Raw genomic sequence first — 14,629 nt, forward strand, 5'->3', positions numbered from 1 at the left:
TGGCCACTTGTAAATAGTAAGTGAAATCTTAGTTAAAAAAATAGTCTAATGAGAAAAAGAATAAAAGCATTAGGAGACAGCAGGTAAACAACTGTGGCAATCATTCTTTGACACTAACATAAGGTTATACATCCAAAAGTAAGTAATTGATTTTTTTTTAAGTATACTGTAATGAAAGGAAGCATTTTAATATTTTAACAGGATCTTCCCCTCTACACAAACTCTCTATGTAAATAGAGCATTTGGAAATAAAAGAGCTGACTAGTGACCCATTACAGAAATAATTTACAATTTATAGTAGCTCCTAAGGGTATAAGGAAACAAATTAGTTGATGTTTCACATAAAGATTGCCACTGGTAAGATGAATTGCAAACGTAGAAGAAAAACAGTTACAGTCTTCAAAGGACATTCGGGTCAGCACTAATAACTGTGCTGAGAAAAACAGGACATACTTATTTAGAGTCACTGGCTGATTTGAACTTGTCTGATAAGGATCACCATGCACAACAGTGGTCACTGTCCTTCCCCTGGGGAAAGAGTGAGTTTGAGGAAAAGGGAGGAACAGTGTCTTCCAGATAGCTACAAAGAGCGACAGCTCAGTCTGTACTGAGATGCCAAAAAAGATCTTTCAAAGTACCCCATGATATTCGCTAAATAAGAGGTACTCATGTGAAGGCCATCCAAGTGAGGGTGACCTTGGTGAGAAGGAAACACCACAGCAGATGGACTGTAAAAAACTCTTCATGTAGAACAAGCCCACAATCATTCACTCTTTACAACACAACCCAAATCCTTATTTCCCCTATTTATTGCAGCAAAATTAACAGAACAGAATTACAGAGGGCTTGTATTTAAACTAAAAGAGAAGAACAAATCGCTATTTTATAAAACTACAGTTTTATAGGGACTATTTCCACAGATTTCAGTTGGACTTGCTGCCTAGAGGACTCTAGGGTCTCCGGAGGTCTCATTTCTTTAAATGAGAGAAGGTGGTTATCCTTAGAAGGTTTTGTCAACTCTAATGTATGCAAGAAGACAGACAATGTACTTTTACAGAACCCTGGAAGTATCCACCACACAGTAATTTAAACATAAACTGTCAAGAACACTGTCACTTCTGTGACTGTATCAGTTATCTGTATGCATTTCATACCTCTACTTATTTAGTGGATATGTTTCAAGGTTGAGTATTTTTCAACTCAGCAATTATTAGACATAATATCTTATCAGATCTGTATCAACAGTTTGTATTTAAATGATGAAGGCATAACAAACCAAGATGTTTACCTGTCATGAGAAACCTGTAGTTCCGCTAATAGTTGATTTTTAAACCATTGATCAAAATCCACACTATCAAATAGTTCATAGGCAGCCAGTCCAACCGCATTATACACTGGGGAAAAACAATAGTTATGCTTATTGTTTGCTTAAATGTTAATCTTTTAATACTAAATAATCAGATTAATTTAATATTCAAACCACATTTTGGTAACCTGAACATAATAAAGCAAACAAAATTAAAGCATATCTTTCTTTACAAAGTTTTATCAGACCATGGTGAAAAGGAACTCTGCTGGAAATAGTAGAAGACAGACACTATAGAAGAAAGGTCAGATTCTTGAAAAGAGCTAGAAGCCAAAAGAACAATAAGGATCTTACTCTATCATCAATGATGGTTCCATAAGAAACAATTATTATGTTTTGCCATAAAATCTCCTCACTTGTAAAATGGACAGAGTATCTCCATGAAAGCACTGAAAGTCATTTACTTGGCAGAGCAGAAAGAACAGTTCAGTAAAGGACATTGCTTGCTCCAGAAAAAAGCCAAAAAGCAGTGTATTTTTACATATACATTTTCAAAGGTCAAGACCAACATCAATCAGAGGAGAATTAGGATTTAGGTACCACCTTCCAAACAACTTTAAAAAAATCTTGCAAATTCTTCATGCAAATTTTAAGAAGTCTAACACATACACAAAAGTGGCTCTGTTACTTCAAAGATAAAGTAAAACTTAATTTACCAGCATCTTTGATCAGTATAGCATTGGTATTTTCCATGTTGGTAGATCCTACAAGCCAAAGTTAAATAAAAAAGTGTCACTAAAACAAGGAATGCAAGAAACTTGCATTTAAAGCACTTAAATGCTTTAAGAAAGTAAGACACGAATTAAGACTGCTTTCACTGCTTTTATTTCATTTACAAGTTCAGTCATTTCACTTTTGATACCTTGTTCAGTGAATACACCAAAAGCAAATCTCTGCTTTCCTACCCTATTTTTGACTTACTTCTTTGGAGATGAACATTTTTAATAGCAACATAAACATAAGTCAGAAGCAAGTATTTTAAATGAACAGACTCAAAACCTGTAAATTGCAGACAACTGTCAACCACACAGTACTACATCCAAGAGGGTCCTAGACCTAGTTCCCTTATTTTTTATATAAGCATGCCTATAAGTAAATATTTTCCAAAGTTTTAAGAATTAATGGATTCTTCATATCATCTAGTACTTCAACAGTAAATCTCAATTTGAAGAGCAGAAGAAAGCTGCTATGGGCCCCAGGAGAGTTAAAAAAGTATGGATATACCTTTTATCATGGTAGTATTAACTCATGTAATTTACAAAACACACTACCTATCAACCCTATGATAAGGAATCTTTTACTACTCCCCATATTACAGCACAACGAGCCATCTCAAAACCTATGTGCACAAAGCAATTTATGAAGAGATTCTGTAAACTCAGAAAATCAGTATTTATTTTATTTTGATAAAATTTAATGATCCTTTCTGATAACCTCGAATACAAAATATTGTAAGTCAACTAAGGCACAACTAGGGGAAACAACCTGCGTTGAAACGACAGGGGAAAAAAAAGCCACTCCCACTTATTATCTTTCCTGGCCATTATAAAACTTAGTTTGGGGACAAAGAATCATAAAGTAAAACAAAGAAAATATGAATCATTCCCCAACCTATGAATAATTCAGTCTTCATACAGAAACCTCATAAATTTTTAAAGCAGATTCTTCAGATTTGGAAAGTCCTCTAGACTCTCCAAAGTGACAGTATAACAAACTTTCTATTTTGAAGTTTTTTCTCCCCCCAAGATCTTGGCAGAGAACTGCCTTGCAATATTTGAACAGGAAGTTCCCAACAAAAAACAACCCAAAAAATTCATTCCGCTTGTGGATCACTGTCAAGAAAGTCTGAAACCTCATGAAATTAGAAATGCCACATTTGTCAATCCTCTAAAACAGTTATGATGAAAAGCGAAGAGCCTTTAGGACTTTCGCCTCGTAGATACACAATGCATTTCATTATGGTAAGTTTAGAAGTAACTTTAAAATATTAAGATGCACTTTCAAAAATACAGAGAGAACGCACTATACAAAATTAGATATTACAAGGTCAAATTGTTTAATAGTTGACAAGAGTGTGTTATGAATGTAAACAATTCTACATTTTTTATGTCCTTCATTTTTTTTAAAGAACTTACCTTGTAGACTGTGAACCATTTCTAAAAGAACTGGGGTAAGAGTTTGATTATATTCATGAAAAATATCAATAAAAAGAACTTCTGTGCACGGCTGAAAAATTAAAAGATCTGGTTAGAATCTATTAAAGGCAATTAAAATACATTTTATGCTAAAATTTTCAGTGCTGAATGCCTCACACTGAAGGTCGTAATTTAAAACACAATATATTGTAGCAAAATTAGTCCTGTAAGAAATACCACTCTTTCTACAATATATTCTGCTTTAACTCCAGCCAAGAGTTTGATGGCTACATCTATATCAACCAGTTTTGGAGCAGAACAATGAATCTGTGGAGTGAAACAGCTGGTGCTGTGCAGCCAGTGACCACACTGTAGGTGTGTCACAGGTTGTTTTTGTATTGGCTTATTGGCTCTAGGTCAGTGACTTGGACTGAACACCCTTTTACAAGTGGAACATACAAGATGTACCACGCTGGGTATTTTAGTTTTAAAATAAAAGTAATCCACCAGTAAAACCTTGAGATCTCTCTGCAAAGGAAACCACAGCAGTTACAACTGGGAGATACACTACAAGAGCATATTTCTGATCTGAACTGAATTAACTACTATAATAACTAATTAATGAATAAAATTAACTAATAAAGATACACCTGGTACTTCCTTCACTCATCATGTCTACTGTCTACTAACAAAGTCATAAGTGGTTACATCAGTTATCAGTTTAAAAGAGACAGCTTCTGCTGACTTTAACCAGATGTTACATAATTCAAATGTTGAAGCAAACTCCTTTTTCCTCCCTCTTAAAATATGAAGTGCATAGATTCCCGTGTATTTCAGCAAGTTTGAACACTGATAAAAGAATGAAGTTAAACTTGACTAAATCTAAAGAAATTTAAGGATTTTTTTGAAAAATATTACCCATCTGGGTTACAAGATTATCAAGAATTGCATTCAGGAATGTTTAATGGGTTTCTTTCAAACTGAAACACTTACTCTGAGACTGTACTTCCAAGAATCTCCTCCAGTCTCTTCTACAGCTATTATTTCACAAAGGGAAAAAAAAAGTATTATTTCAACTAAGGCTCAAACAAAGGTTAGCATTTGGATATGAGGATATCATGGACTACTGAGAAATCTCTTGTTATGAATAGAATGTCTAGCGGGAATATTTGTCCGTGTAAGACTGCAGGAAATAAAATGGCCAATATTGCAGTAGGCAATTTGTAGAGACCATGTGGATATGAAGCACATATACAAATATCTAATTAAACTACAACCAACTGTATAGCATGTTTCTTACTGAAGCTTTCTGGATCCTCTTCCCACATGGTCAATTCTTCCTTTGTCAGCAGGAAATAGTGAGTGACTAATCTCCTACATATTTCCATTAATGTTGGGTATGTGAAAAAAGCTGTCTTTATCTTATGTGCTTCAAGAGTTTCAGGACTGCTGTCTGAAATAAAACATGAAGATTTCAGATTACAATTAAGTGGCTTAATGATCAAAGACTAATCAAGTAAAATTAAAAAGAAATCAATAAATAAAAAATTTCTATCCTCTGAGGAAAAACAAAAAAAGTGTATTTTCATGGCAGACTTTAACTGACTTTCAGGTGGTAAGCAGGTTTTTAAGCAAGTTATCTATTCTGACACATACCAGTATGTTTATGAAACTTTTTTTCAAATTCATAAAGAGAATGCTAATTGTTATCTAGTCACTGCCGCATGTAAAACTAATGTGAAAAGCTGCGGTATTTTTTAAATTCATACATATAGCAGTGTATGAAGTTCCAAAATTAAACACAGTCCTACCAAGCAGAACATATGAACTTCTTTATATTCAACTGCATCTCCAATCCACTGTGTTTCTGTGTTTCATTGTACTGGTATCAGTTAATTACAGAAAACACACCATTTTGTCAACCATACCTCACGGGAAAGATGCAACAAACTAGTTGATGAAAATAAACCAAACTCTATACCTCAATACGTTTTAAAATTAGTTCAATGGAAACTAAAACAATCAAAAAAGAAAAGACATTTGTGCTCCTTTTGCATCTAAAATTCCTTTGGCACATCATTATCCATGTACATTAATACCATAAAAATTACAATAACAATTGTTAATATAGAGACAGAATCATAAATAGTTCAACAATTATTAAAACATTAATAAAGGAGTTAAATTGTTGGGAATAGCTAGCAAAATGTTTCTCAAGACATAAAAAATTATTTTAGTAAATAGTAGCAGTACCTTCAATACTTTTGGATGGCTTGTATGCGTAATTTTTTACAATCATCTTAATGAGATTCATGCATTGTACAATAAACTGCTCAAACACAACTCCTTCACCAGCTTCTGTGAAAACATAGCTTACAGAGAACTCCAGTGATCTCTGAATCAAAGCAGTGAATGAGAAAGGATGTTGATCCAGGAAGTCCAGAAGCTTAAAATAAAAAAGAAAGTAGAAAAAAAGAAATCAAAATACTTTTAGTGACATCTTATTAAATGCTTTAGTAAACTAGCTATCAAAAACAGATGCCAATTTATATAAAATTATAGAAAACTGAACACAGACAGGAAATTAGGAAGACATCAGTATCAATTGTTAATGAAGCATTATTTAACAGCTAAATTCTTGATTTGCATTCAAATTTTTTTTTTTAAGTATGAGGAACAATATCCATTTTCGAATGGACCAGCTTGCTAGTAGTAAATAAAGTATAATCAGCCATACTTAAAACAGTGAATATATCAGCAGATAATTCATCCCTATTAGAATCAGTGTAAGTAAAAGAGGTATGAGGGATATATAACTTCCTCTCGCCCAACACCAACACTGCAGTACAAGTATTTGCTTCCTCAACTTAGCTTTTCCATTTAATGGTCTAAAATACACTGGTGGATTCCTTTAATCTCTTCTAGTACTGCAAAAATGCCTAAACCTGTATTCTTGCATCTGAATTTCTAGAGGTGGTAGATTACCTATTAATTGAGTTTACTTTCTCTTCAGGTCTGTGAAAAAATATGCACATTTGCAATGTAAGTACTATGACAAAGACCAAAAATAATGTGTCAGAGCACATAGAACAGAATGTGAAAACAATGGGAACTCTGTAGGTTTGGTTAACTTAAAAAAATAAACCAAAAAAACCAAAAAACCAGACCAAGTGTCAACGTTAAAATTACCTTCCAATACAATATGCATGTAACAGTTACACAGAACCAGCTGACAAGTCCAAGTGTATTACATGATACAAGTCTCAGAGAGCAAGATAGTTTTTTGTTCATTTTCTTTTGATTAACTAGTGTGGCCAGTAATTCCATAGACCTAACAAAGCTTTGGAAATAGTGATCTAACTACCTATAAAAAATAAAATGTAAAGCCTATCTCTTCTTTATTCCTTAATACTATTACCTCTGCTTTACCAATACTTCTGGAACTCTTCTTTAAACAAATCCTTGCTAAATAATTTACTTAATGGAATGCACTTAATTTTGTTTGAGCTAAGAAAATGTTTTCTTCACTGCTGCAACCTACATCAGCATGAGTAAACAGACACCTTTTTCTTCAAAAATACATCTGTTAAAAAAGTTTTAAGTTGCAGTACCTTCCATTTCTTTGAAAGGTCAGAAATGTATTCACTTTAAGGCACGTGTCTGGATAAGGACTGCTCCTCCAGAACTACAAACTATACAGTAACTGGAAAGAGATCTTACTTACCACTTTAGTGAACAGAATTATGGTCTTTTCTAGACGATCTCTGCATATGCTTTCTGCTCTTATACTTCTACCTGGTAAATCAGACATTTAACAACTATAAATTTTCAGACTTTCATTTTCTTTCCGGATAGCTAAATTTTAAAAAATTAACACTGGAAAAGAACTTATTTTTACTGTAGTTGAGAGATTATGTCAGCAGATAAAAGTTCTAGGGCAGAATAAATTCAAAGTCAAATTCAAGGTAATGATTACTGGGAATAAAAAAATCTTAAAACATTTCTCTCAGCTGTAGTGAAATTCACTGCACGCAATCAGGCTACAACAATTGTGACATCATTAAAGAAAATTCAATGACAAACAACTGTTTAAATAATGCAAGCAATTGCCAGTATACACAAAAAATAAGTATGCATTGAAAATATAAAAATGTCCTTTTAATAAAACTATTACTGCATAATATTATGTGCTTTCCTAGAAACTGCACCTTAAAGAATAACTTACTATGGACACTAGAAAACATTCTGAATTAGAAAAAGAAACAGATAAAACTTTTATAAAAAAAAAGGAAAAACCAAAAAGGGGCATATTGAAGGAGTACAGGCAGAAACATGATACAATAAATGTAAACACAAATCCTGCAAGGTAGTTGTACCTGCTTTTGCAAAACAACTTACTGATTAGAAAAGTGGAAATTGAAAGGTTCAGCTTAGTTCTTGTCTTAGGACACAGAAACCCCACAGTCCTCATATTCTAGGGGACTACAATAACCACCAAACTTCAGCACGGGATGGCCTTCAATTCCTTCTATTGAAACTATGCACCTTTCTTGTCAAAAATGAAAGGACAGCCAGAAGGAGCCTGACTGTAGTACAGTAAAAGTGGCAAATGGTGGCAGTTTCCATCTCTTCTAAAAATGAGGCTCAAAGCCCAGATCAGCCGTCTTATTGAAGTACAGGCTCCTGAAAAAAGGAACTTCACCAAAATATCAAAATACACATAACTTATTTTAAAAAGATTCTTTCTATTCAGTTTAGATATCTATTCTCATAAAAAGTGTTGTTGAAGTATGACACCAAATACAATTGTGGTGATTTTACTCCGGATACCAAAAGACACTTTTACTGAATTCTTCTTTGATAGTTTCAGCAGCATTTAAAGTAGCTTCGACTTATACAAAAATACGTTGCACCTAAATGATTACTGATGATGCACTAGGCTGTATATTTTCACCCAGCTTCTAATGTTTAACAGTGAAGACAAAGAAAAATATTCAGATACTTACTGCACTCCAGAAACTGTTTCAGCCGTTCAAATATGGCATGTAGAAAACCCTAAAAAACAAAAAGTGTCTTTTAAAGATGAAGTCTATTCTGCACTAGTTATGTCAGACTGAAGTCAGTTCAGGTGTGTAACCAGCTCAGACATGACCTCATAACTTTTAACTGAACTCTTTGATTATTTTGAACAATTTCCTTGTGAAATTAATAATTAGCTAGCAAGCAGACTGCATAGATGATCCAAACTGTCCTTATTAGTATTACATAAACAGCACAGCAACTCTAGTAATAGGAAGGATAGGCAACTACAGGCATACCCTTTAAAATATGCTTATCCAGTTCTACCCTCTTCTCAACTTCCTAGCAGAGGACATAGGCTGTAGGTACTCAATTCCTCCAGCAAAACAGGCAGCACTTGCAGTTAAGGAAGGTGCTCAGGTTTCTTTCTCAGACCCTACCCTCTCCATGGGCTGCATACCACAGGCTTTTATCTCAATCAAACTGATTTTATCAAAAGAATATGATAGGACAAGTATGGCATCACATTTATCACTAAACAAAACGCTTTTAACTGGAGGGAAGATAGCACATGTAAGACATCTTTCAGTATGCAACAAGCATCACCATCATGTGGTGTGTAAATTGGAAAAGGTGTCGTCTTTTTTTAAACATTAGTGTCCTAGCATTTAGAATCTATTTAGGATCTGACAGCTCTAGACTATTGGTAGGACAACTTTGAGAGAATGTTGCTTGATCTTCCTTTGCATAATAAAAATGTGTGCCTTTCAACGATTTTCAAACACAGCTCTAAGAAAACCGGAAATCAACACAAAAGACTTCTAATCAAGAACGAGAAATGCACATGTCACTTACCATCACCTCTGCATTCCAATGAGGTTCTACAAAGCCATGGACCGTTAGTTTTCGGAGCACTAGGAAAAAGAAATTACTTGTGTAGCTATTTATCAGCTCTTGTTTCAACAAATTTCAGAACACAATTACAATTCCACTTGCCATGCCTTTCTTTCAACTCAAAGCTTTGAAAAACACACATAATTTTAGGTCCCTGGATGCCTCATCCATACCTAACATTCACCTTTGTTGAAATTACTTTAAAATACATTTTGTGTAAAATCATGAAGAGAACTCCAAGAATTACTCAATCAGGAAGAATTCTGCCAAAACTCTTAAGTATTCAACTCCTGAATGATTCTGCAGTAGGAAAAGGGCCAAGTACAGTCAAGTAAGGCCCCTAAGACACTTGTGAATTCTCTCAGGTTTATCACTGCCAATAACCCAGAAAAGCTGCATGCTGCATCGTCTGAAACAATTCAGGACATGTATTATCTACATTGCAAGCATTGCACACAAAAATGTCAGTTGTTCAAAGCAGCAAAATAGTCAGGATACGCGTTTACTCCACTCACAAGCCTTTGAGCATCAAACTAAAATACAAACTGACTGCTAAGGCTAGCTTTTCACTGGACACAGGTGGAGCCTAATGGAATGAAACTTGTAGCTCAGCTTCCTCAATTCAGTGCTAAAGACATAAAAGCCTACATTACAACACATGTAAGAAAACATCCTGTTATGCCCTCCACTTTCCAACCTCCTAGACATTGACTGCTTACAACATGCACAGTGGAATGCACAGTTTCTCACATACTGAGAAACAAGACTACTCTCTCTCCCCCTTCTGTATGATTAATCCTCCTTCTGCCTTACAGTACAGGTAAAATAAACCAAGAATATAGTTACTCCCAATGGGCATGGCTTTGTTAGAGAATGGGAACTATTTACCAAAGAATTTCTACACATTCTACAATGTGAAGAAAATTATTTGATTCCTTACACTTAACATCATTCTATATTATTACCTTTCAATGACAACAAGGTCCTTTCAAGTGAATTTGCAGCTGCAGCTTCATCCCCTGCACAAATATGCTGTAGGAATGTATCTGTATGATGATTCCACAAGGAACAAGCAAAGCTATAAATACTTGATGTAAGCTGCAAAAAGGAAGATGAAGAATATATTTTGTTTCCTGAATTTTGCTATAGCATAATAAATCCCTACATTTCAAAGGCTGGTTTTGACTATTAAAATATTTAATCCAGCTTCTTGTACGTATCACGGGCCACAATGTTTAATTTGTTTCTTTTTGTACTGAGTTGTACTAATCTAAAGATGTTTTCCAGAAAAACACCTTGCCTTAATTTGAAGATGTTACGATACACTCACTGGTTTCCCTGATTACTTGGGTCTATGACTCTTACCTTAAAGAAAACTATTTCCTCTCTTACCTGATTTTCTGTAAACACAGCTGCTGGTATAATATGGTATAATGCTTCAAAAAATTACCAGCTTTCCTCGTCACCTCTTCTCCCACAAGACAAGTTGTCAGTCTTACAGTTAAATTAATGTCTGAATCAACTTACTCTGGGACACACTTAGCAGTTACAGGTGCAATAGTACTGAACAATGCATACTCCAAAACTAACTTTACTTTGTTGATAGCTGCAAACACTGATTTTTTCCCTCTATTCTTTTAAAATACAGAATGACAAATAGTTTCTAATCAGGCAGAACTGAACAAATCTGAAACTTAATTCACATTACAGTTCACAGACAGTGCTTAGCTGATAAAGATATCTGAATTACAACCATAAGATAAAGTTTTTCTCACTCAGTTATGGTAGCACTTGACAGCTTCATAATTACGGAAATCTGCAGCTAGTCTGCTACACCTTACATCAATGGAGTCACAAGCACGTGACCTGTTTATTTAGTTGCTTTGACTGAGTAAAGGTAAGTAAAGGTGCTATTTACAAGTCAGTCTTCAATACCTCAGACTCCTGATGGTTAAAATTTCATCTTATTGATTACACAGATAAATAGCTAAACCTCTGTAAACAGTCTTCATTTTCTGTGCTCACTAAAATTTCAAAAATTGAAGGGTAACATGTTTGACAAAAAAGTTTAACTCACTAAATTCAGTTAGCTGTGCTACATTGTTGTCCAACTCCAAATGTGTTTGGACATGCATGGCCTACAGCCGAAGTTAAATCTGTGTTCTAATCAGTGGATTTTTACAGTGGAGAATGTAAACTGAATGACACAAGATTTGGCATTTGCATTCACATCTTGCCTTTTAATTAACCTGAAGAGGTGGCCTACAAAAACCTCAAACATACTCCTGCTGATGATACAAAAACCAAAGTATGGTAATATGCAAGTCTAAATCCCAGTATTTCTTAAAGACTGTACTGAATTATGAATCCAGAACACACTCCAAAAAACCTCAAAAAATTCCTAGAAAAGTAAGATCATGTATGTCATAAGGCTGATATGCAAATATTGTTCCGTAGACGAAGCTCTGCTTCTTTACACAAATTAACAACATTCAAGCTGTATGCAAAATTAATAAAGATCTCAAGCAGCTCACCCAGAAACTGACTTCCAGTTATTCCACAGTATACAGATACCCACAACATGAGATAACTTTTGTTTCAAGGGCAAACATTAAAGTCCACAAACATGCCATTAATGCCCTGCCAGCTAAACTCAGGAAGAAGCAAGCATGTACAATACATGATTTGCATGCTCTACAATACTGCATTACATCACTTACATCATAGAAAAGCTTCCTGTCTGCAGCAAGCCGTTTGGATGCCAGGGTCTTTGTAACATGGTAGAACGTAAGTAGTGCTCTGTGTTGTTGAAGATCATCCTGCACCTTCACAGATTCTACAAGAGTGGGGATAAGTTCTGGCCATTGCCTTGGGCAGTCCACTCTGGCAACTTTAGCAATCAGTACAGAGATCTGAGTTGCTATCTGCAAAAAAACACAGACACCACAAAATCGAAAGGCATTTAGGAAATGAATAATGAAGAGATCAACAGCCAAATAAAATCTGAATCAAAAAAGACTAGGATGGATTGCTAGATTTTTCTGTGCTTTTTCTCAAGCTATTTTTACATTTGCTTAATGCAAATAAATTTGGAGAAAAAATATTGTATTTAATGTCTGTAGCAAGTATTTACATAAAATACTGAACTTGACACCTGGTTTAAATTTTACATAAAGAACAGTAACTGTATTTATTCTAGAAGACACATAAATGAAGACACAAATATTTGGGAGCCACTTTTTACTTAATGATCTTTTCTATCACTTTCCATGAACATACACTGTTGAATACATATTACCCTTAATTCTACTCTACCTGACTTTTAGACAGAGCCATTCCCAGCCCCAGGCACATGTATGTGTAAGTCTAAACCCCATCCCAGTAGATGGGACTGAGACTCTTTCTTGCTCCAGATCTTCACACCATAGGCCAAGGACACCTGCACCACTTGTACCATCTGACTTTGGTTGTTGGGCCCAAATCCCACGCACACCAGTCTTGCCAGCAGGTGGAACCTGGTCCTTGCAGCACACATGCAGGATGAACAGAGTGAGATTACACAGCAAGATGGGTGAGGGATGCAATCAGAACACAGGACAGGCAGTGGTCATCAGGTGCAGGGTTTGTTCAGACACAGGTACAGACCACTCATGGTTTACATAAGACTGGCCTTTCTTATGCCCTCTTTCTGTCTATTCCACACTTGGCTGATGTGCAACTCCCTACCCCTAAACATTCCTTAATATATTTTGTATGGTCCCTCAAAACCCCACCTCAAATATCCAAAAATTTCACATTCTTGTTTTCCCTGTTCTTATCCCATTCTAATTGAAAAGGTCCTTGACTGGATTACTGAAGCAGATACTCTCTCCTTCGACACACTAGGACAAGCACACTTCTAGCCTGGGGAAGAAGTCAAGTTCTTAGGCCCCCAGAAGGAATCCAAGTGATTTACAGGCCTAAGAGGGATAGCCATGCCCTTCTCCTTCTTTACTGTTTCCTGAGATGTTTCATCTGAAGTCTGACAAACCCACCAAGTTTTCTGTACTATTTATTCCTACCATGCTCCTTAGGGAGAAGAATTGCTTCAGGAAAATGACATCAACATTCTCAAGGACAAACTGGGAGTCTTACTTATTACCAGATCAAATTATGTCAATTGGCAGGGGGAGCAAATAAATTCCTCTTCCTATGATCACATAGCAAGAAGCAACCTCCCAGGAAGGCCAAAAGTACTTTTATCTTGAGGACTGGCTTTTTAATTGGGAGAAAAAAAAAAATTGGTGTCATACATTTGAAGAAGTATTTTGTTCCACTGTTCCCTCCATATGGTAAATATCTTCAGAGGGCATGGAAATATGCTCTCAGCAGATGGTATATTCTGTTTTTCATCTTCACCTCCCCTGGAAGTCAAGTTGTATCATCACATCTCCATACTATGCCTATTTCTCACTTTTTTGTGTTGTTTTTCTTTCTATACAAGAGTCATAATTTTTCTGCCTTCAGTGGTGCAAAAAGCACAAGCTGATAGCAACTGTGTTATGAACTATCTATGACTGGAAAAGTGTAGTTATCAGGAGCACAGGATATCAAAGCTCAGACGTATCACGCAGTCTGGGAACTAAATGAAAGGTTCCTCTGAAAGGACACCTCAGGATACCTACAACATAGATTGGGGAACAAGAAGAAAGAAAGGGAGCTGGACTCTGTTAACATATTTCAATATTGCACATAATTATTCAGGCAATTATTTAGACTGCTGCCATAAAACCAAACAAAATTCTCTGCATCCTAAAAAAATTACATCCCAAAAAATATCATAAGGACACACCAATGAAAGCATGAAGCCACTGGTCTTTAAAATGTCAGTTAGAAAGGTTCCAATCTCAACTGCAACTATGGTCTGAGAACTGCCAAGCTGGCATTTTTAGCTATAAAACATGTTGTGCTATTATCTTAGCAGGCAAACTGATGAAATACTAATGAAGGTATGGAAAAACTATTAACAAAAAGTTCAAATTGTTTTACAAACAATGTAGTTAATATTACGATTTTATAACTGATTTACCTATTTATACATGCAAAAAACATACAAACTCTTCAAAATTAAATATTTACTTAGTAGAAGCATAAAGTACACATGCTTTATGGTTCAGCTTGACCTACTTCATAGCTCTTGGTTAAAACACAGAAGTGAATAATATTTGGTGGTATT

At 35.1% G+C, this 14,629-nt stretch overlaps 1 protein-coding gene across 1 annotated transcript in view; it reads right to left on the reverse strand.

The window, feature by feature from the left end:
* The window catches only part of IPO11 (importin 11), an 82,056-nt gene that overhangs the window by 49,224 nt on the left and 18,203 nt on the right, over positions 1–14,629 (reverse strand). The window contains exons 7-17 of the mRNA XM_082300853.1: positions 12,135–12,338; positions 10,380–10,512; positions 9,376–9,434; positions 8,508–8,556; positions 7,226–7,296; positions 5,755–5,947; positions 4,802–4,954; positions 4,495–4,538; positions 3,502–3,592; positions 2,023–2,070; positions 1,289–1,394 (exon numbers count right to left, since the gene is read on the reverse strand). Coding sequence (XP_082156979.1) covers positions 1,289–1,394; positions 2,023–2,070; positions 3,502–3,592; positions 4,495–4,538; positions 4,802–4,954; positions 5,755–5,947; positions 7,226–7,296; positions 8,508–8,556; positions 9,376–9,434; positions 10,380–10,512; positions 12,135–12,338 — 1,151 coding nt within the window. The remainder of the gene's footprint in view (positions 1–1,288; positions 1,395–2,022; positions 2,071–3,501; positions 3,593–4,494; positions 4,539–4,801; positions 4,955–5,754; positions 5,948–7,225; positions 7,297–8,507; positions 8,557–9,375; positions 9,435–10,379; positions 10,513–12,134; positions 12,339–14,629) is intronic.

The sequence above is a fragment of the Coloeus monedula genome (genome assembly GCF_965178545.1).
Source record: "Coloeus monedula genome assembly, chromosome: Z".
Taxonomy (NCBI): Eukaryota; Metazoa; Chordata; class Aves; order Passeriformes; family Corvidae; genus Coloeus; species Coloeus monedula.